Genomic DNA, 23,156 nt, shown 5'->3' with positions numbered 1-23,156 from the left:
GAGCATGTTAAACCTCAAGAGCAAATTTAAATACAAGGGAAGTTCTGTTTTAACAATGCCAGATTTTAGGGATCTTGCAAATTTTCCTCTCTTCATCTACAAACTGGAATTTCAAAGATGGGAATATAGGGTTCTGCCCCAGTGTATGCAGCACTCAGCGAACATCTGAGAACATCTTTTGTTACAAGTTCTCCTAGAAGTCATAATACATCTAATGGTGTTGGTTGACAGCTGCCTGACCATGAGCCAGTGTGTACCCAGGTAGCCAGAAAGGCCAAAAGCATGCTGGCCTGGATTAGCAATTGTGTGGCCAGCAGGAGTAGGGAAGAGTCTGTCCACCTGTACTCAGTACTGGTGAGGCCATGATTTGAGTACTTGGGCTCAGTTTTGTCCCCCAGGAAGGACACTGAGGTGCTAGAGGGTCTCCAGAGAAGGGCAACAAAGCTGTTAAAGGGGCTAGAGAACAGGTCTGATGAGGAGCAGATGAGGAACCTGGGGTTGTTTAGTCTGGAGAAGGGGAAGCTGAGGGGAGACCTTATTGCTCTCTACAACTCCCTGAAAGGAGGCTGGAGCAAGGTGGTAGTAGGTCTCTTCTTCCTAGTAACAAGCAATAGGACAAGACGAAACAGCCTCATGTTCCACCAGGGGAGGTTTAGGTTGGACATGAGAAACAATTTATTCCCCAAAAGGGGTGTTGAGGCCTGGAGCAGGCTGCCCAGCATGGTCATGGAGTCCCCATCTCTGGATATATTTAAAAGCTGTATAGATGTGGTGCTGAAGGGCATGGTGACCTGGCTGTGCTGGGTTAATGGTTTGACTCTAAGATCTTAAAGGTCTTCTCTAACCTAAATGATTCTCTGATTCTCTCATCCTAACATAATTCTTCGTGCTCTAGGATCAAGCTGAGGATGCCCCACAATGCAGCTGCCTGCATCACTGCTCTGCGTGCAGCAATGGAGGCTCTTGTGGTGGAAGTAACTAAAGATCCTGGGCTCATTCAGCAGCTGGACCCAGCGAACGAGCGAATGCTGAATGTGATCCGCCAGCTCTCCAGGCCCTCAGCCTCAGGCCTTAGCCTCTTGGCTGGCAACACAAGGTTAGCTGGGCTCTGTGGTTGTAGCTCTGGGGTGAGGAACAGCGCCATTTCTGCCCCTCAGGGCAGCAAGTGCTTGAACAGAGCAGGTAAGAGCTGTCAGCTCCACTGCTTCCTCCCTGCAGAATCCTGGAGCTAAAATCACCAGGAGAGCCTCGTCCCACACGCACAGGAGCATCAGGCTTTCATTTCCGAGTAACCTGAGTGTATGTAAAATTGTCATGTTCGGAGCCTGATGTGGATAAATCACTACCTGTTTCCACAGGAATAACAAATGGCTCTCAGCAATAAAAGCTGTCATTGCCTCTTCCAAAACACAGTGAAGAAAAGATAATCCAAATTTATTTTGGGCAGACTTACTTCTCTGTCTCTGGAAATAAAATAAATGTTTGGCCGTGCTTGGCCTTTGTTTTCATAACTTGCTTCTGAAGCACAGAAAGCACCTGTGAGGTGTCAGGAACACAGGGGATAAAGCAAAGCCCAATTCTTCTGTGCAAGTCAGAGTGTTTTGTGAGGAGTGAGATAAACACCACTGTGTTCAACCAAACAGGAACAGGGCTCCCTGCACATTGGTGTAAGCTGGAAAGTGAGACTGAGGGGAAAGCTTTCTATCCTAGGTGTAGGCTTGGCTGAGGATTGGAGGAGGGACTGCTAATGTGTCACAGCAGCTATTCCCAGCTTTGCTTTACTGAAGTGGAAAAGGTGCAAAAGTGCAACTGTAATTCACATAACCCCAGTGTGGTGGGGCTGGAAGGGACCTTTGGAGATCAGCCAGTCCAAACCCCCTGCTGAAGCAGGGTCACCCACAGCAGGTTGCCCACAATCACAATGTCCAAATGGGTTTGGGGAGAAAGAGACTCCACAACCCCTGGGCAGCCTGCTCCAGGGCTGCAACATCCTCACAGCAAAGAAGCTTTTCCTCCTGTTCAGATGGAAGCTGCTGTGTCCCAGTTTGTGCCCCTTGTCCTGTCACAGGACACCACTGAAAATAGTCTAGCTCTATCCTCTTGTCCCCCACCCTTCAGCTATTGATCGGCATTGATCAGATCCCCTCTCCAGGCTAAACAGCCCCAGGTCTCTCACGCTTTCCTCCTCACAGAGATGCTCCAGACCCCTCTGCTGGACTCTCCAGTGGACCTTCTCAAGCAGAGGCATCTAAACTGAAAATCTTGGCAATTGATTATTTCTTCTTAATGTTCAAAATAATAGAATCCATAAGCTTGCATCAGATCCCCCGTTTCTCTTTGCCAGGTTCGGCGATGGTCCTCGTCCCCCCAAAATGCCTCGCTACGACAACGGAGGCGGCTTCAGAGGCTGGGGAGGTTCCCCACGTGGTTCTGGCTACAGAGGTAGAGGGTATGGTGGCTACGGCTACTCTGGCAGGCGCCCGGGAGGAAGAGGATACCAAGGTGGCCCTGGGGGAGGCTATGGGGGAGGAGGCTACCAAGGAGCAGGTGGTAGCTATCGAGGAGGCTGCGGGGGTCCAGGGCGGGGAGGTGGGTGGTAGTGGCAGGAGCCCTGGGCAGTCTTTCCACTGCGACAAATGCGCGTTGCTGTCCCCTGTCCCTCTCTTGCTGTTAGCACTCTGTTTTTGCCGTCTCAGTCCCTTAGTACCAGTACAGCTCTGTAATATATCGTGCTTTTAGGGAGTTTCCTGCCAGTTGTATGATTTTGTTCTTAATAAAGGGTTTGTTATTAAAGCCTTACATGCTACGTGTTTCATTTGGGATTGGCATTCAGATTTTGAAGCCATCTCTTTTTTAGTTTGGTTGTAGATTTACAGCATTCAGAGGAAACTTTTTCAGTGCCTACAAACCTCTGCCAAACACATTTTGAGCTGCAGAGCCTGGGCTCAGCGGGGATGCTTCTTTGTTGCCCAATAATCTGTGCAAATCGGCCTCGCCGCAGTGGTTTGCTGTCTCTGCCAAGCAGCACTTGGTTCCTTTGCAGCCAGTCCTGGCCTGCTGCATGCTGTGTTACACCTCCTGGCATGACACTTCTGATCCAGGTAACATGGGGACGTGGCAATACCTTTTTCCAGACTGATGTGATGCTGCTTGTCTCTGCAGAACCTGAAGAGATCTCAGAAACACAAAGTGTGCCTTTCACCTGAGGCAGCTTTCATTGATGTTACCACTCCAAAGCAGTCATGCTTCCTTCTTCCAAACTCACGTGAAAGAGCCAGTCTTTAATGAGAATGCATTGAAGTTGCAGCCTGGAGATTCCAGACATTCAGAGCTCAGCTGGCTGCCCCATGCTGGCAGCAGTGTATCCACACAGAGGGGGATAAAGAGCCTCCATCAAGGTATAGTGCCTTCCCTACCTGCCAGACTGGCATCTGGGAGTGACCTGGAGCAGGGGTGGATGATACTGGACGCTTGCAGGTACAGGTTACTCTGGAGGGGTTTTGTGGCAGTTTAGGCTGGGTGCCCCCTCCTACTGCCACATAAATTACACCTCTGGTGTCCTGGGTGCCCACCCACAGAGGTGGACACAGGAAATGGCGTATTTCTACCCATAAGTCCTGCGCCCTATAAATCCATCTGCAAAGTCATTCTCTTCCTCTTTCTTCCCTCTCTGCTCCCACGGGAGATGTCCTCTCTTATCGGGTAATGCCGGGGGAGTATCCTCAAGGCCACTTAGGCCTGTCTAGGCCTAATGCCAGGAGGAGAATGGAGGGGGGGGCAGTCTCAGACCTGGCCAGCCTGAGACTTGCCTAGCAGCGGGAGGGGGAAGAAAGAGCCCTGGGGGTTTGGGTTTACCCTCAGGTGGGGAGAAGGGAAGGATTGGGAAGCTTTGGGAATTCTGTGAGGGGTTCTGTATGCTTTTGGGATATTCTTGGCACTATCCTTTGTAGTCTTTTGTAGCTTCACCAATTGCTTTTCCATTTAAACTTTCCATCACTCTCCAATCCGTTTGTGTGAGTGTCATTCTTTTGTCCCTTTCGGGGCAAGAGAGGATCTGTCTGGCCTCAAACCAGCACAGGTTTCTACAGCTAGGCTGTGTTGTGCAGGAGAAGCTGTGTGAGCCAGACAAAGGAAGTGCTCCAGTTCACAACAAATGTGTCCATATGAATGGTTTGGGCTTTTTTGGCCCAAATTCCCCCTCTGTTACAGCATGGGCAGGTTCTGCCTGTCACATGCGCTTGGTACTGCAGCAGCAGAGCATGATGTCTGTGGGCAGACCTTGGTGTGAATGCTGTTATGTTACTAAGCCTGGTGAGATTAACCTCTCCACCTCTCCACTAATCCAACTGGAACTTTTATTCAGAACCAATAATTAGTTGTGCTTACTGGGGTGTGGGAGATGTTCATGTCTGAGTGAAGTTTAAAACAAGTCCAATGGTTTTTGCATTTCTAATGGAGAGTTCTTAAAAACTAGGTAAGAGTGAAGCAGTGTTGAAAGCCAAGTGCCACATGGAGTTTAGATATCCAGAGAAGAATTACAGAGCTGTCTTTGATACCATCAAGTGTATCAGTATTCCATCGCCTAACCTGAATCTGGGATTTATTTACAGTGTGTTACCACCTTCTGTGTGGTTTGGAGCAGGGAGCTCCACAGTCTTTTCTGCCAATGTAGACTTCTCTGTGGAGTGAAGACTGGTCACTCCATGCCACCATTGCTGAAAATGCAGGTTTTGGTGCAGAAGGTGCCATGGACCATTTAGCATCTACACCTTGCAGCTTAGTTGGCTTTATCAGTGTGCTTGTGTTTTACGTGCTAAGGAGTATCAAGTGTGGCAATAACTGCTTAACAATATTCAGTCAGGTTTTTGGTACGTAATCCCTCAGAACCAGCTAAGGGGGAAGCAGCAATCCTTGCCTGCTTTTCCTATGCCAGAAATGAACAATACAGTCCAAGCAAGGACTGACAGCTGACGAGGAGCTGCAGCAGCCAGGACACAGAAAACTGGAAATCACAGAATCAACCAGGTTGGAAAAGACCTCAGCTGGTTATTCCTTCTGTGCTCAGCTGCTCAGACTACATCCAAATCCTCAAAGTAAACTTCAGCCTCCTGAAATGTCAAGGCTCCATGCTCTGACTCATGGTTGAAGACAAGTGCTGAAGTCTAAACATGGCTCTCCCAGCATAGCTGCCTTTATAATATTTAACAGACTAATACAGATAGGGGCCAAAACTGCCTTGCTGGAGTTTAGGTATCATATAGCCTAGACCACCATTTAGTGGTGTGTTTATTGTAGTTTTAATTCTATGCTTTCATATTTAGGAGCTCTGCTTCATTTTGTGCACTGCTAAGTGACATCTTTGAAGGTATTTTCTTCTCGTCCTCCATTTTTCACCCCTTTCCTCTGCAACTCTGATCAGTTCTGGGATTTGGTGGCAAGAAAGAACTTGAGGAGTTAAGATGAGCCAAATCTCTGCACAGTGGGAACTATGTAAGCACAGCCTGTCAGAGCAAAAAAACTTCTGTGAGTGCATCCCAGTGATGTCATATTTTCCAAGGCACCATTTTAAACTTCAATTTTTATTTTTTTTTAATCTTGGAGTGACTCAGAAATCTGGCAGTGTCCAAAGTATGAGCTTGGCTATTAGGACAAGAGAATCTGTAGTGGGAGGAAGGGGACACCTTGACATCAGAGATCTTCTAATCCAACTGAAGGTGAATTTAAGCAGCCAAAAGGGCATGAAGAGCAGGTCCTCATCAAAGCTCAAGTCTCAGGATGATCAAAGACTGTGGATAGAGAAGTTAGGACTAAACCACAGTATGTTACCTAACGTAAGGACACGTTATGGGGAAAAAGCAACCCCAAATCTGTACTATCCTGTATTCAATAGCCAATAGAACATATTTCTGCCTCACCACCCCTCCTCAAGTCATTCTACTCATGAGTACTTCTGGTACATAACCACCCAAGTCAGAATTAAGGAATTTATACCCTCATTTACATGAGAATCCCTGACACTGACAGATTTCCCATGTAATCCCCGTGTCTTTACAGACCTCCAGGGATGGGGATTCAACCATCTCCCTGGGGAGCCTGTTCAGTGTTTGAGAACCCTTTCATTTTCTTCTGATGTCCAACCTAAACCTGCCCTGGTGCAACTTCAGGCCATTTTCTCTTGTCCTGTCACTTGTTACTAGGGAGAAGAGACCAACTCCCACCTGGCTCCAACCTCCTTTCAGGAAGTTGTAGAGAGCCTCCTCATCTTCAAACTAAACAACCCCAGTTCCCTCAGCTGTTCCTCACTAGACCTGTTCTCCAGACTCCTCACCAGTTTTGTTGCCCTTCTCTGGGCAGGCTCCAGCATTCAATGTCCTTTTTGTAGTGAGGGGCCCAAAACTGAACCCAGTGTTCAGTATGTGGCCTCACTACTGCTGAGTACAGGGGCACAATCACTGCCCTGGTCCTACTGGCCACCCTATTGCTGATCTAAGCCAGGATGTGGTTGGCTTTCCTTCTGAGCACCAGGAGCCAAATGGATACGTTCTGTAATTCACTGCCACGGCACTTAATAAAAAGTCACTTTTGTGAGATAATGACCATCAAAGCTATTTTGAAATAGTTCTTTTTATTTTTGTCTTCCTATTTTTTCCCCTAAAGATGTAGGTAGCTAATGACCAGAAGTGTTTCCAGGGGTCCTCTGGGCCTTCAGCAGTTCAGAGAGCCTCAGAAGTTCACTACTTCTCTGACCATCAGCTTCTCCAGCTACTGATTCTTGTTTAGTTTTACTTGGATAATGAACCAGTTCCAAACAAGATTTTTATATGCTTCCAGATGATTTTTGGAGTGATAACCCACTGCAGCATGAATAGTTCCTCAGCCAGAGCTGACCACTACACACAACTGTCATCATTATCCCAGCCCTTACTGAGGACAGGGTATCTTGATGTTATGGTACGTAAGGGGATACAGCAGCAACAGAGAGCAGGAAAAAGTTGGGGTTTAACTCAGGTGACAGAACAAGGGGAAAATGTCTCAGTTTGTACCAGGGGAAGTTTAGATTGGATATTAGGAAAATTTTCTTTCCTGAAAGAGTGGTCAGGCATTTGACCAGGCTGTCTAGGGAGGTGGTGGAGTCACCATACCTGGAGGTGTTCAAGAAATGTGTGGACATGGCACTTTGGACCATAGTTTAATGGCTGTGGTGGTGTTAGGTTGGACTTGATGGTCTTAGAGGTCTTTTCCAGGTGAAACAATTCTATGAAAACAAGCAAAACTGTTGTAAAGACAAGAATGTGAGATCAGTGGAACTATGGTGTGCTCCTGTAGCCCTCACCTCTTCTGCTGTTTAAAGGTGTCTGCAGTTTTTGGAGTAGGGTACAGTATATAAAGCGAGGAAAAATAAAGTCAGACCATGAGGAGAAAAATCTGCTTATGACTTACAGGCTGCCATTTGAGAATCTTTAATCTAAGGGTGAGGCACCAAAAGTGAAGCAAAACAAATCAACAGATACATGTGAAAGCATTTTCAAGTTGGCAGGCTTTCCAGAGCTGGAGATTAAGATTTCTTTTTTCCTCCCTCACTCAGGACAAAGTCCAAGGCTGTATTTTTCAAAGCAAAGAGTTTTGCCTTGTAGTGTTCCAAATCGCAGAGACTCAACAAAGTTTTCAATTTAGTCTTAATTTGTTCCAAAGGAAAATCTCAAACTGATTGCTTTAGAATTGTCACGTTCAATTTATCACTGGGAACAAAGACAATGTTGCAGGGACCATGTTTCCCAGAGTGGTTCTCAGTCACAGAAGTCATCAGGATCTATACAATGCTGCCTGCTTGACATTTTTGACTAGAAAGATATTTCAAATGTCCTGTCAGCTCTTGAGATCAGTGGCTGTAGCCTTAAAAATGCTGTGCACCGAGAACAGTAAAGCAGCAAGGAGCAATGCCTCTGGGAATAACTTAAGTAAGGTCGAGGAGGACACAAAAAGACTTCTGTAGAGCCAAGGATGGGGCAAGTAGATGCTGACAAATGATTCTATGTGAGGTCATCACAGCCAGACAAGGCTCCTAGCAATGTGACATAGATTCACTCAAAATACATATTCAGTCTTGCCACATTTTAGATTCAGGTTTTCAGTGGTGCCCTGTGACAGGACAAGGGGCAACAGGCACAAAATGGAACCCAGGAGGTTTAACCTGAACATGAGGAGAAGCTTCTTTGCTGTGAGGGTGCTGAAGCCCTGGAGCAGGCTGCCCAGAGAGGTTGTGGAGTCTCCTCTGGAGAGATTCTAAACCCACTTGGCCATTATGATCCTGAGCAAGCTGCTGTGAGTGACCCTGCTTTAGGAGTGGGTTTGGACTGGATGATCGCCAGAGATCCCTTCTAACACCCACCATGCTGGGATTCTTTAAATATTAAACTAAGCCCCAGTATTTGTGAGAAAAGCATCTTACCCTCCTGTGACTCCTTCCAGGCAGGGTAGTTTTGAGTCTATGTGCAATATACATAAAAAAAAAGTCTGCATCAGGGAGCTGTGGTCGCCAACAGCTACACCAAGCACCAGCAGCCTATGTAAGCTGCTGCTTTCTCAATTTACATTTTAAAGGATGGCTCCTTTCCCTATTGGCTGTGACTCATATATTCAAAGTTGTCTTAAACAATGCAAGTAGCTTACTGAGCTTTCCCATACTACATAACTTATTTTGAGTTGCATCCAGCTTTGAAAGAGCCTTTGCTTTCAGACTGAAGCTTTCCAGGTTCAGCCTCAGTAAAGGTGACCTTCAGATTCTGAGTGGAGACTCCCCAATAGATGAGGAGTTACTGTAAACTTCAGTACAGACTTGGGTCTGCCTTGTTTTGTTCCAAGTAAATGGTCTTTGTCAGGAATGCAAGTTTAGCAAAGCCAGATCTGCACAGCTGACCATGTAGAAAGCTGTCTCTGAGGAGGACTTCAAAGTCATTGTAAATAAGTAAGTGAAGAAAAAGACCTGAACAGATGCTGGTTGCAAAGACATGTGCATGTGAAAACAGTTATGTTATTTCTGCATATGCTAAAGGAAGGATTACTTGTAAAACACACCCAACTCTCACATCCAGCATTTTTACAGTGGTAAAAATCTGGACAGAGTTCAAAGTGATCACGAAGTATCCAAAGCCAAAAATAGGTCTAAAGAAAAGACTTCAACCTAGTTAGCTTATCCAAGAAAAGGCTGGGAACTTCATCTTGAGCTGGAAGTGTTTACATAACCAAAGTCTTAAAAGAGAACAGTAGTTGGCTTTCTAAGAAAGAAAAAAAAACTCTAATCACTGTGCTTTCTACCCCATGGAAAGAGAACATCCTTCACTCGGAGATACCCGGGATGAAATTCTGTTAAATACACTACATGGGTCCTGGGCCTGCTGATTTTAACAGGAGCTTTCAGGGGTCATCAGGACACAAGACCATCATGGATAGCGTCAAGGATACACAAGACAGCCAGAGAAGTTACCTCAAGAGGTATTTCAGCAGAAGTGGAATTAAATCTTCTAGACTGATGATGAAAGGCTCTGATTTAGTCTAGCAGACCCCAACCCAGTTGGTTTCTTTCAGCCTCAGTTTTTCCAAAAGCTCTTTGTCCTTTGCACTGCTACCACCCTTTGCCTACAGACTCTTCTGTAGCTCTGCTGTGGTGTTAACCTGCTGCTGCCTCACTATTTCAACATTGGTACAAAGGCAGTTCTGCCTTTTGACAGCTCCAGGACTGCACCTACTTAACGTTCTGTGCCACCTGGCAATCTTTCTTCAGCCATTTACTGGAGATTTCCGACTCCACAAAGCTCAAGGAAATGTGAAAAATGCAGGAAGTTCTGGTGTACAGCTACAGAAAATGTAACAGGATTGGAAGAGTCTTCTACAGAATGCCATAGTTTGAAAGAGAACAGCAATGAAATAGTTGCTGTGCTACTGGCTATCTGCCCCTGCTGTGCGGGCTGGCAATCCTCCTGTCCGGTTCCAGACAGCACAAGAGTAGCAAGCACAGCAGTCTTCATCCTGTCAGCTCCTCCTCACTTTTTTTCTCCTTTCCCAGGTTGCTGTACTCCACAACACACACAGAGCTTTCATTACTCAAGATACTCAGCTGAGCAATATCAGCTGGTATCAGTACACTTCATCAAGTGCTTCCTTTTTATCACAACCCTAGCAAAACTGGTTTGTAATGTCTCAGGATAAACCTGTATGTGCCTTGTCTGCCAAAGGACCTTGAATTTAGCTGCTCTCATTGGTCACACATATCAGAGAGAACTAGCACTGGTGAGTCCTTAAATGCCCAAAATATACAGCATGTTAATGACCTAACAATGAGTATGAAAAGTTTTTTTTTCCAGTGCCTTTCCAGTCATGTAGGGCAGCAGGAGACATCCTTACTGAGATGTGTAAGCACATCTTGCTTGGTGCCACCAAGTTTGTTCCTCACCCCTTCACACTTTACCTCCCCTAAAGCAGGGATCCAAGAGATGCCTCGCAGTAGCAGGAACAATTGCTTCATTGAGCTAACTCCTCTTTATCCTCTGGAGCCTGAATAAATTGGAAGTCCTGACAGTGTGATGCAAGGAGTATTACACACTGGGAGAACATCTGCTATCCTAGCTGTGACCTGGAAGGAAACATGTCTGTGAGTATTTGGGTTTCAGCATGAGCAAAAGGCTAACTGTTGTACACCTCATGGGAGTAATGGAGTTCTGTGTCCTCTCTTTGTGTAGCTTTATTTACTCTTATTACTCCATTTGGAAAGCCAGATATTGCTAAACTGGGACCATGTGGCTTCCAGGGAGGGAATATTGCCTCTCACCCTTAGAGATGGAAGTTGTTTAACTGTGGGCACCCATACCTGTCCACAGGTGAGCTGGAGATAAAGTGAACATGAGTAAAAGCTTTCAAGCCTAATTTCTCCCACAGGTTAACAAACCAGGAATGTCTCTTGCATCTCCAATGCCTGCTCCCTGGAGGTGTTCAAGGCCAGGTTGGATGGAGCCTTGAGCAACCGAGTCTAGTGGAAGGTGTCACTGCTCATGGCAGGGCAGGTTGGAACTAGATGATCTTTAAGGTCCCTTCCAACCCAAACCATTCTATGATTCTGTGATCTTGGCTGCTTTGGGACTAGGAGCATCATGTCTAGGGAGAGCAATGAATTGCTGGCTGACACAAACATGAGGTGGGGGAAAAAAAAAAAAAGAGAAAACAACTTTAAATGTTTTCCTAAATTAAGTTGAAAAGAACTCCTAGTGATTATTGGGAAGCTCACCAAGCTTTCAGGTGCTGTGTGGGGAGTTTATCTCTGTCTACCGCATGTAGATGTGGTGCTTCAGGATATAGTTTAGCGGTCAGGTCATGGTAATTGGGTTATGGTTGGACTTGATCTTAAAGGCCTTTTCCAACCTTAATGATTCTATGATTCTATCTTTGTGTAAATTGATTGGGAGTACCCTAGAGGGACACCCACCTGGCAAAACCCATTAAATCCAGTTCACCCAGTATGCAACCAGCTTCCTTGTAGGAAGAAACACAGGTGCTTTGGTTAATGAAAGAGAAACTGAATGTATTTGTGTAAAGACCCTAAACAAAGGTGTAAAATCAATAGCAGTGGTACCTAGTGGTGTCTGACAAATCACTAACATCCACTAAGGCAGCCTTGCCTCCTAATGTACACATCCTGGGACACTTAATAGTTTTAAAGTGGAGGGTGTCCCTGCCCATGGCAGGCAGGGTTGGAACTAGATGATCTTCAAGGTCCCTTCCAGCCCAGGGAGTCTAGCGTGGGAATGAGCAAACCTGTAGAAAAGTTCAGAGAGTGTTTGAGAGCTTGGGGAGCTGCACTGGAGCGTTGATGACAATGGTATGCTAGGTATGTATCGCTATAGAAAGATGTTTATGTTCTGGAGCCTTTCTGTTTGCTTAACCTTTGAAGTTAAACAGTTGGGGTGGCAAAAACTCAGTTGCCACAAGCCAATGGCTGATGGGGAGGTGTGAAATGTGTTTTGAGAATGACTCAAATCAAAAAGTGGACCAACAAAAACTACATTCTAGGTTAAAAACAACACCGGGCAGTCACAATGAGGTGCTATTTTAAAGAGTATTCTGTGGTTTAAAATCGTAGAAGAAATAAGTTTTGAGAAGCATGTGCTGATATCTACATCTCTAATGTGATTAAAATACAACAGCCTTTCCCTGATGGGCAGCTGAATCATTGTGAGAAAGCAGGAGGAGGAGAGATGAAGCCTGTCCTCTGTCACCTCTCGTGGTGTTTACTATAAGTTAGTAACACAGACAATTAGAATTCATTGTTTAATAAATTAGTACACTAATTCTTGATGTAACTTCTCCATATGATTATACAGTAGCCTGCTTATAGCTGGAGGTAAATTAAGGTATCTAAAATCTACTTCTCAGAGATCTGAGCAGATGAACTACAACTTTTAGCTGACAATTAATTTTGGATACATTAATGATATCAAATTCTCTCAAGAGAGGTGATTCTTCCCCTTTACTCTGCTCTTGTGAGATCACACCTCAAATGTTGCATCCAGTTCTGGCGTCTCCATCATAGGAAGGACACAGAGCTGCTGGAGCAAGTCCAGCGGAGGACCACAAAGATGACCCAAGGGCTGGAGCACCTCTGCTATGAGGATGGGCTGAGAGAGCTGGGTGGTTCAGCCTGGAGAAGAAAAGATTCTGAGGGGACCTTATAACTGCCTTCCAGTACCTAAAGGGATCCTACAGGAAGGCTGGAGAGGGACTTTGCATAAGGATATCTAGTGACAGGACAAGGGGGAATGGTTTTAAGCTGAGGGAGAGCAGGTTTAGACTGGAAGTTAGGAAGAAGTTCTTTAGTATGAGGGTGGTGAGACTCTTGAATAGGTTGGTGAGGGAGGTTGTCGACGCTTCCTCTCTGGAGGTGTTCAAGGCCAAGTTGGATGAGGCCTTGAGCAGCTGAGTCTAGTTGAGAGGTGCCCCTGTCCCTAGCAGGGAGGTTGAAGTAGATGATCTCTGAGGTCTCTTCCAACCCAAGCCATTCTGTGATTCTCTGATATAATAGTTTTGCTGAGCTCCAATTGGAAGAAATTAATAACAGCTGAAGAGATATGCAGATTATCTGTTCTTTAAAGATCTAACATGTACAGGATACAGGTCTTAGAACTTCCCACAACTGCATTTTTCTGAACACTTGATTTGTCTTGTTGATATTTCCGTGAGTGGCAGTATTGCTGAGGTTCCCAGCAAGCAAAATGCAGCCTACACTTAGGAAAACTGTTTTTTCTGGCCAACTAAGTTTTTATTTTAATGCATTTTCAAATCTCCTCCTTTGGTGACTTGCCACTGGTATTTCAGAAACAAAAAAAAAGGAGACATTTATCAGGAAAGAATCTATTTATAAGGAATCTTTGACATTTTTCCAGTGTTTATGGTATCCACAGATGAGTTTAGAAATGTTGTTTCCTCCCCTAACAACCTGAATTTACCTCTTTGCTTTGATAATCCGTGAGTAGCAGTGTGAGTGTTTACGCAGCATTTTGCATGCTTCAGACTAGGAGGACAGACTCATAAAATTAAACAAAAATTACAGACACAGAAGGAAACAGAAGTTCAGTTGCTCCAAATGAAGGAGGATTCAACACTCTGCCTTATGGATCAGGTTGCCTTTGAAAAGCAAAGGTAAGTTCATAAAACTATGCTTAAAGAATGCTAAAAAAGGTAAGCTCTTACAATGAGGGAATGGAGGTTGCTCTCAATAACCACTTTGCATGAAGAAAAGAAAGGTTTGGCAAATGATAAAAGATTTACTATTAATAAAAATAATCACAGAGTCATAGAATCATTAAGGTTGGGAAGGACCTTTAGGATCATCAAGTCCAACCATAACCCAACTACTATGACCACTAAACTCTATCCTGAAGTGCCACATGAACAGGCTTCTTGAACACCTCCACCACCTCTCTGGGCAGCCTGTTCCAATACCTGACCACTCTTTCAGTAAAGGAAATTTTCCTAATATCCAACCTAAACCTCCCCGGGCACAGTTTAAACCCATAAATAATGTCCACAGCAAGACTGACTGGCCAACTGTGTTATGAAAAAAAAAAAAGAAGATTGTAACCATGAACTATGGTTAAGAACTGACTGGGAACAAAAATTCAGCCCTGTTGGCACTGGGTAAAAGAAGTTATCCAGTTTTCTGTTGAAAACAGTCTTGGGAATTCTTCTGGAAGCTCAGGAAGGATATGTGTTAAACAGCTTCGCTGTGGTCACACAAGTCAACATCCTGCATGGTGAGATACCCATGAGCACCCCCGGCACAGGCAGGACTTTCTGGGATGGCATTTTATCAGGAGGATAGTTCTACTGGGAATGTTTTACAGTTAGTGTAAACAGCCCAAGCTCACACATGGGGAGAATTTACATAGCTATGCAAGTCTGTGAAGAACAGGAACCAGACCTTATCCAAATGGATCTGGGTAAACAAGTCCTGCTCTTTTCAGAGGGAACTCCCTCAGTGCATCGGAAACCTAAATATTACTGGAATTTTGGGGTGGCAGAGCATCCCTCAGTGGACCCTGAAGGTGGCTCTGAGCCTGAGACTATTCTCAGTGAGTAGAAATAAATCTAACCAATTCCTCTAGCAAAAGCTCACCCATGCAGTGCACTGCTGGCAGACTGAGGAGAATGGGAATGCTGGAAGGGAAGAAGAGGAGTGCTGAGAAACATCTCATCTCCAAGACGCCCACTGGAAGTTTTAAGGCCAAATGAACCCATCCATGCATGTCCTGTTCCAAATGCCCTCATTGGTGGGCTTTACAAAGGCAAGCTGTTCATGGTGGCCTTCGACAGGCAAATGGAGGTCTTGGAGAGGGGAAGTAGTTAGGGCTGGCTCAGGTTGTTGGTCTAACATAGGCTGCAAGATGTGATCACTGAAATTCAGCACAAGACTACACCGCAGAATAAAAAGAGAGACTAAAGACAAAAGATAAAAATCTTATCTGCTAGGAATCAAAGATTACAGATTCATTTCATACACATCACCAGACACTCATCAACCAAAATGGGCTTTGGTTAAAAGAATGGACTGTGCTGGAACCCACAGTAGGAAGATGAAAAGCTGCACAGTCCTTTTATGTTTTATGTTTGGTTTAGCATATTTCTTCCCAACACTGCAGTATTAAGGAGAGAAAGAGAGAATGCATCCCAAACCCACTCCAGAAAAGAGATAAAATAATCACCTCACATCTTGCATTTCTCCTGGGTTTGCAGAAACTTGTAAGAAGCAGATTACCTCTCACCAACAGGTTCAGAGGTGCTTTTTTAGTCACCTACCCATAGCTGCTGCACAGGATTGTTTAGGAGAATGCAAAAGAGCAAATAAAGTGAAACTTAAATAGACTTTCACAAAACACCTTCTGCCTTCATGGGTAGTAGCTCTCTGGTTAGTTCTGTTTATAAGATCACAGAGAATTTCTGCTCCCATAAAATCAAGACAGGTAGGAGTATGTAGGATCTGGTATGGCTCTCTGATCTATTCTGTGCTTTTGGTAGTGGATACCTCAGGCATTTACCAAACTAATTCATATTCTCTGAACACTAACCCTTGATTCACAGAATCATAGATCCATGGAATGGTTTGGGTTGGAAGGGATCTTAAAGATCATTTAGTTCCAACCCACCCTGCCATGGCAGGGACACACCCTACTAGACCAGCCTGCTCATCTACCCTGGCTTTGAGTTTTTGATCGTGGGAGAATTCCTCTAAACAGCATATCTTTAAAACAAGTTTTAATACAGAAATGCATTTCTTATGCACTTGTAACATCTGTCCTAATTTGCATGTGTAGTACTGTCTGTGGAAAAACTTCCTTAACCTCATTCCCCCATCTGCAGTTTCTGCCAGCCCATTGAAATAAAACGTGAGATGCTTTAATTCTGCACAGCTTTTCTCTCTAGTTTTAGCCACATATACAGATGATTGTATGCAGAGTCAACTTTGTCACCATTGTCCTTGATACTGAGACTGAAGCAGCGCCCGGCTGGTAAGAAGGGAACTAAAATACCACCTTCAGAGCACATGGGCACTCTAATAATTTCACTTTGGAGACTAGAACGATATCATGGATCAGTCAATCAAACTTGCAGTGGTTTATGTTCTTTAGTGGAATCACAGGGATTGTCCCAGCTGGGACTGAGTCAAAATAATTAATCCAACTTGGTAAAACAAAGAAAAATAGAAAGAAAAAAAAACCCCAACAAGATAGAAAACCAAGTAAGCCTGAAGCTTTTATCTTCATAAAAAGAAACAGTTTAGAGCAGGGTTTTTTCCTGTGTATACTACTGCAAACTGTAGTAGTGTGGTTCCTTTTCACATCCACCTGTAAGAGCATCTGAGTTTGTCACCCAGTCTTGCTGAATGTTGCCTCTTTTGCACTGACTGTTCGGTGAATCTGCTGACTTGCTGCTTTGTTTTAAGTGGTTTTGGCTGTTTGGTGGCCAGGGTGTGAATGTCTGCTGCAATTACTGTTGTTTGGATTGTGCCCACTGACAGAAGCAGTGAGGCCTGGGGAAAAGCCCCTGTGTGATGGAGGGCAGGGCAGGAAGCTGCTTCTTACATTGCCCAATCCAGCTGGATGGTGACAAGTGACATTTCATATAGTTGCTTGAGTGACTTCTCCAGTGGCTGGTACCTCTGTAAAGCTGATGGCAAGCACTGGGTGGTTCTGTCCTCCATTTTTTAGTGTAAACTGGCATGAATGTACTGGTAATTAAATATCTGGGTGTACAGCAAGTTTCATGTGGGAATCCTCAAGTTACCTATTTCCTTTTATCGGCAAATGCAGGTTGTTTTTATCCAGGGCAGGGGCGGGTGGGGTGTGGCACCCAAAGAGCAACCAAGCTCTGCGACCACAGTGTGAAACTTGTGAGCAGTATTCCTTAGGGTATCCGCTCAAACGTTGTCTGTCAGCAGATGCTGATGCCAAATCAGTATGGGAAGGCTGAATATTAAAGTGCTTTCTGTCCTGTGACACTTAAAAAATACATCCTAGCCCTCCTAAGCCCCAAACGGGTCAGAAGTCTTTGTGCATAGGTGTCTTTGCACTTGGTTGGAGCTGCTATAGAAGGACAGAGGCTAAGTGTGCTCTTAGTTTATTTCAGATTGTTCATGGGCTCACACCACGTCACTCCAATTTTTTTTTGTTTGTTTCTTGATCAAAAGGAAAAAAATACTGCTTTTCCTTTTTCTCCTAAAAGAGGTCTGTTTGAAGATTGAGACTGCCAGCCTCAGGAGTTCTGGCTTTCTGAAAGCTGACAGAATTTCCTGTAAGAGCTGCTTTTTTAAAGGCTGTTTCCTCTCAGGCTTTTATGCTGCTTTTCCTTTTTTGCATTTCTTCTCTTTGTTCTTTCTCCCAGCTTGCATACTTCAAGTTTGCATACTTCAAAAAATAACTGAAATAACAAAGTGCTGATTTCTACATTTCATATATTTAAGTTCCTCCTTGACCACCTCTTTATTAAACAGAAGGCAAATTTTCTTAAGACTTGATATCTTTATGATTAGCACAAGTTAGGGCAGTAAGTGCTTGAAGATTTGCACCTGCTTTTGGAGCTGCAGTCACATAATTTTTTCAGCATTGTTTCTTTAAGCCCAGCACAGTCACAAACCTTTTCCACAAATATTATTCTTATTTTATGGATGGTTAACTGAATGTTTTGTCGTTGTGCCCATCTTATCTATCAAACATTCCTTCCTTCCTTTTGGGCCACTCCTGCTGTGCAGGGTGACTCACTGCTTTGTGGGAGTTTCCAGTCGTAAGAATTTATGGACCAAGGTATTTTTACTCTCCTTCACCCCTGTAAGCATGGCAGAGTTCTAAGTAATTGAGTTGTCTGCTTCTAAGTCACAGATATTTTATATGAGGATGCTTTTTTTGATGCTGGGAAGGAAATGGGTTTTGTGGGGAATATGCTGCAGTGCTTTAATGAGTATTTCACCAGCTAAGACATTAAAAGGAAAGCACAGGTTGTGTATTTAGAGGGATATGAGATTTAATTCTGGTTTTAGTTAGATGAGTGCAGACTTACCAAATGAAAGATCACTGCATCACTTAATCTGAGTACTTTAAATAAGTGTGTCAAAGATTAAATTGCAGTTATGAGAGTATGAAGTGGATTTTGATATCAGCAGATATCTCTTTCTCAGGATTTACTAGAATCAGTAACTTGGACATGACAGAAGGGCTAAAGCATATAATCTGTTGAGTATGGCCCTACATACATCCTTTTAAATGTTGGAAAATGATTAAACTCAAGCAAATTGTTATTTTTAGGTACTAAAACCGAGTATCTTTAAACCCAAGAATTTTCCATTAAGCAGAATTTTTTCCATTATTCTGGGAACCTCCCACACTTGGACAGATGATTCCGTCATGCCACTGAGTGGGATTGGTGGCAACACCCTCTGATTTTACCTCTATCCTAATCCTTCCTTCCCACCCATCAATCTGTTCCATGTAGCTTCCTGCTCCTGGTTGCCTGCCCTGCTGTGTTCTCTCCCTGCTGCAGGCACCAACTAGGCTGTCACTGTACCTCAGAAGCTCCATCAGCATGCTCTTTCTTGCCAGCATTGGCTCAGTGTCACTTTCACAGCAGCTGACGTGTCTTCATAAACTGAGGAAAAGAGGGGGAAGTGGATGAAACCAGGCTTTCCACTGGACATGTATAATTCCAGCCTGAACAATAGCAGTGCAGCGGTGACTCCGTACCACAACCATGACTTTGAGGGGAGTGTCCAGGGGACACCCGGCACAGAGGCTGTGTCATCACAGCCAGGTTAATATTCTGTTGGGAGGAAAAATGAGGAATAACCACACCAACGTGCAACACCAAATGTAATAATAAAATCTACCAGCAGCAAGAAAGTTTCCAGGCTTGCTTACAAGTACTTGCTGTGCAGACCTTGTGAATAGTCCAACACAGGCTCTTAATGCAAGGAGCAGAGGGGCAGCTTCTATAGGATGTGCGTGTTTACTTTAAAACAAGAAATTGCATATTTTTCCCAGAACAGACTGTATTTTTTCCTCTTGGCCACAGGTTGCACTTGGACTTTCTCAGAGTATAACAAACACCAAGTTTACAAAGCCTTTCCATGACTCTCCCTATCAATTTCTACCTCCAGGAGTAGTTTCCTGTTTCCTGAGCAGGCTTCTGGAGGCACTTTCTCCTATAAAAGCAGTTTTGCCTTTACATGATTCTCGGGTTGGACACAAATCTTTGCATAGTTACTCAACCTGAAAAGGTACAGAGAGATCTTCCGGTGATAGCTGAAATGGTAACCCAGTCCTTGGCCACGTCTGACAGAGCCACTGCCCCTAAGCAGCATAGAGATCTAAACTGAGACAGGAAAGTCTCAGTTCATTACAAATTAAAGAAGCTGAGGTGGCAACATGAGTCCAGGCCCACTTGTGGGGCCCCCTCAGACCCACTTCTCTGCCTGCACCCTTGGACTGCACAGAACTAACTGGGTTGAGAACAGCACGACTGGCACAGCACCATCAATTTTGTCACGTTTTTTGAGACACTTGGGTTTTTTTCCCCCCTCTGGGAAAAGCCTTTAAATGAAAGAAGAGGGTGGCTTGTGTTGGGATCTGAAGGGGCAGAGGCGGTGACTAGCTAGGCGCCAGCGGTTGGGGAGGACCCAATGGCAATGGCAGGGGTGTTGTGAGGGAGATACACCCCCGGCCGCCTTTCCATGGGGCCACCGGCAGCTCAGCCGCCCGCTGCCATGCGTGAGGCGGCAGCGCAGGGGGCGAGCCGGGAGCACTTTTCCTCGGTGCGGTCCCCACCGCCGGCATCGCCCCTTTAAGTTCCCGCATTCCGGCAGCGAGGGGGAGGCTCTCAGCCGTTCCCGGGCCCGCTTCGCCGGCAGGACTCCGCTCCCGGCCTGCCCTGCGCTGGCAGCCCCGCCCTGCCTCGCCTCTCTACGCCCGGGCCGGGCCCATCCCAGCCCAGCCCGCGGCCAGGCGCGGAGCGGCGGCGGCAGCCAGCGAGCGACCGAGCCCCGCGCCGCTCGGCCGGTTCCTTCCGCCGCCGGCCTGAGCGCTATGGCGTGCGGCGGCGAGCGGCGGACGCGGGCGCTGTGGCTGGCGGTGCTGTGGCTGTGGTTGCCCGGGCGCTGCGGCGGCGCCATGGACGAATGCACGGAGGAGCGGACCGGCCGTCCTCAGCGCTGCATGCCCGAGTTCGTCAACGCAGCTTTCAACGCCACGGTGCTGGCCACCCACACGTGCGGGACGCCGGCCGAGGAGTACTGCGTGCAGACCGGCGTCACCGGCGTCACCCAGTCCTGCCACCTCTGCGACGCCGCCCAACCCCACCTGAGCCACGGCGCCGCCTTCCTCACCGACTACAACAGCCCGGCCGATGCCACCTGGTGGCAGAGCCGCACCATGCTGGCGGGCGTGCAGCACCCCGCCGCCGTCAACCTCACCCTCCACCTGGGTAAGGGACCCCCGTACCCCTCCGGACCCCTCCGGCCGGAAGGAAAATGGCGCCAAGGGCGGGGGGCTGAGGGACCGCCCTGCTCTGTCCCGCGCCGCGCTGCCTTCAGGCACTTCTTGGGCTCTGCTTAATTACAGGCGGCTGTAACAACGCCCTGGGGGTGGTTAGGGGCCAAAGTGGGTTTTCGTTTGGTGTGTATAAAGAGACCGGGGGCATTGGTTTAGTGGTGACCTGGCAGTGCTGGGTTAAGGGTTAGACTTTATGATCTATAATGTCTTTTCCAACCAAAATAATGCCACCAGCCTGAATGGATTCCCTTTGTCCCAAGCAAACGCTTGCTCCAAAGGCCCTGTTTGTGGCTTGGCTTATCTCAGGCAATGGTTTAATTGTGCAGAGGAGGATGCTGCATGTAGACAGGGTACTTAGGAACATGGTTTAGTGGCCATGGTGGCATAGGGTTGATGGTTGGACTTGATGATATTAGAGGTCTTTTCCAACAGAAATAATTCTATGATTCTCTTTGCCCCTTGGTTTGATGGTATTTAAGAATAATCATAGCAGCAGAGTAGGGCTGGATAGAGTTGAGTTTCAGCCTTCTCCACAGGAGGGTGAAAATGAATGTTGCTTCATTGCTTGTCCAATGAAGCAAGGACCTGTTGCTCTAACAGGGCCTGGAACCTTTTTGCTATGGGCTAAGAGAATTCGAGCTACTCTGCCTGGAGAAGAAAAGGCTCTAGGGAGACCTTATTGTGGCCTTACAATGCTTGATGTGGCTTAGAAAGAAGATTGGGAAAGGACAAAGGGTGATGGTTTTAAACTAAAAGATCTTAGACTAGACAGAAGGAAAAAAGTGAGGAAAAAATGGTGAGGGTGGTGAAACACTGTCCCAGGTTGCCCAGAGAAGTGGTAGATGCCCTATCCCTGGAAACATTCCAGGTGAGGTTGTTTGGGCCTGGGCAACCTGATTTAGCTGCAGATGTCCCTGTTCAATGCAGAGAGGTTGGACTAGATAGCCTTTAAAGGTTCCTTTTGACCCAAATCAGTCTGTGATTTTTTTTTTTTTTTTGCTTCTATCACTCATTGCATTCTGTGTTGGTTGTGCCATCTGTGTGTGAAATTAACAAGCCCATGCTGCAGGAGGCAGAACGTGTGGTGGTGTGGGGCATGTGAAAGTGTCTTGCCTCGTGCACTGGGAAACTCGGATCCTGGAGTCTTCCACACAGCAGGCTTAAGATTCAGGTGGGAATGATTATTTGAGAAGTGTCAAACACCACGGGAAAATGGGTATGCAAGGGGCATGTCTGCTCTGTATCCTCTTATACAAGTGCAGTGTTGTCCTTTCAGTTCTGGGTGGGTTAGGCTTGTCAGAGAACTGTCATCATTACTGCAGAACCCATGACATCAAGTAAAAAAAAAAAAAAAGTGCATTTTGTGATTAATTGGCATTCCCAGAAGTTCCTTTGGGATAATGTTTTAGCTCTCACTTTGGTTTGTGGACAAGCTTTTCTTTTACTCTGTTCATTGAGTAATTTAGGCTGTCATGACATGGAGGCAGGGTAATTGCTTAGAACTGGAAGACAAGCCAGCCAGAAGAAAGCTAAAACTGCAGCATGTATCCTCTTGCCCTTAAATAAAGTAAAACCGAAAAAAAGCCTCAGTGTAACCATCCGTGGTTTCTTTTCAACAGTGTAACTAATCCTGGTGTCTGTTCAAGAGCTGCTGTTGAATCTGAAGGCTCACTTAGAGCTTAATTGTCAATAATGCGTTGAGTTTTTTGGTGTAATTCAGAGGAAAAAGTTGTGCTTGATCTTGGGTTTAACAACTGGAGAACAGGTGTGAATGCTCACACCCATGTTCATGAGATAGAGGTGATGTCACTGAGTCCTGTACCAGGCGGTCACTTGCTGACCATGACCATCTGCCTTAGCAGCCGGGAGTGTATCACCACCCTAAAGTGTTTCTTTGCCTTGGGAGCTTCGAAATAAAACCACCATGTAAACATGTTGAGTTGTTTATATAAAGGGAAGTAGTTACTAAAGCCTCTTGGTTTTTTTCTACATTGGGAATTTTTTGTTTAGAACACCTGGAATAAGCAGTAAGGTAAGATTTGATTTCAATTTCTTTTTTAGTAGGAATCATCATTATCAAGTATTGCTGTATTGCTGCTGTCCATGAGTCTGTGCACCTGTATGTATGTGGGTGTTCTTGGAAATATGATGGTTTTCCAGCATACTGGAGCAAACATGGGCATGTTCCTTTGAGGAAAACAACCGCATCTTTAAAATGCTGTAACACTGCAACGTGATCAGTGTCAATCACTTGGGTTTCAGGTTGGTTTGCAGGCTCCTGTAGCCTTGTGAATTTGCTCTGGCATATTTTTAGACTAGAGAGTAATTTTTAAGCAGAAGCTGTCTGGTTGACTTTCATATATTTCAGTGATGTTGCCCTCACCCCCCTTTGGTTTGTTTTTGGTTTTTTTTTTTTTTTTGGGGTAGTGTAAATAGTTTTAAGAATTGGAAGGTTGTCGTGGGCATGGTGGCGGCAGGAGTTAGTTTTAAGAAGACTCACAGCAAGGAATTAAGCTCTCTGTGCACGTGCTGTGAAAGCAGTAAGTATTCCTGTGTGACTCTCCATGTGTTGCTGAG

The 23,156-nt window shown here is 45.6% G+C and overlaps 2 protein-coding genes across 2 annotated transcripts in view; both read left to right on the top strand.

The window, feature by feature from the left end:
• The window catches only part of DHX9 (DExH-box helicase 9), a 46,969-nt gene extending 26,860 nt beyond the window's left edge, over positions 1 to 20,109 (top strand). Inside the window, exons 26-28 of the mRNA XM_054384526.1 lie at positions 896 to 1,096; positions 2,345 to 2,589; positions 19,940 to 20,109. Coding sequence (XP_054240501.1) covers positions 896 to 1,096; positions 2,345 to 2,589; positions 19,940 to 20,109 — 616 coding nt within the window. The remainder of the gene's footprint in view (positions 1 to 895; positions 1,097 to 2,344; positions 2,590 to 19,939) is intronic.
• A 5-nt stretch (positions 20,110 to 20,114) lies between these two features.
• LAMC1 (laminin subunit gamma 1) overlaps positions 20,115 to 23,156 on the top strand; it is a 74,883-nt gene continuing 71,841 nt past the window's right edge. Inside the window, exon 1 of the mRNA XM_054384413.1 lies at positions 20,115 to 20,511. Coding sequence (XP_054240388.1) covers positions 20,115 to 20,511 — 397 coding nt within the window. The remainder of the gene's footprint in view (positions 20,512 to 23,156) is intronic.

The sequence above is a fragment of the Indicator indicator genome, chromosome 10 (assembly GCF_027791375.1).
Source record: "Indicator indicator isolate 239-I01 chromosome 10, UM_Iind_1.1, whole genome shotgun sequence".
In the NCBI taxonomy this organism is placed as follows: domain Eukaryota; kingdom Metazoa; phylum Chordata; class Aves; order Piciformes; family Indicatoridae; genus Indicator; species Indicator indicator.
Note: the sequence above shows the minus strand (reverse complement) of the source record. Positions and strands in the feature narration are given on the sequence as shown.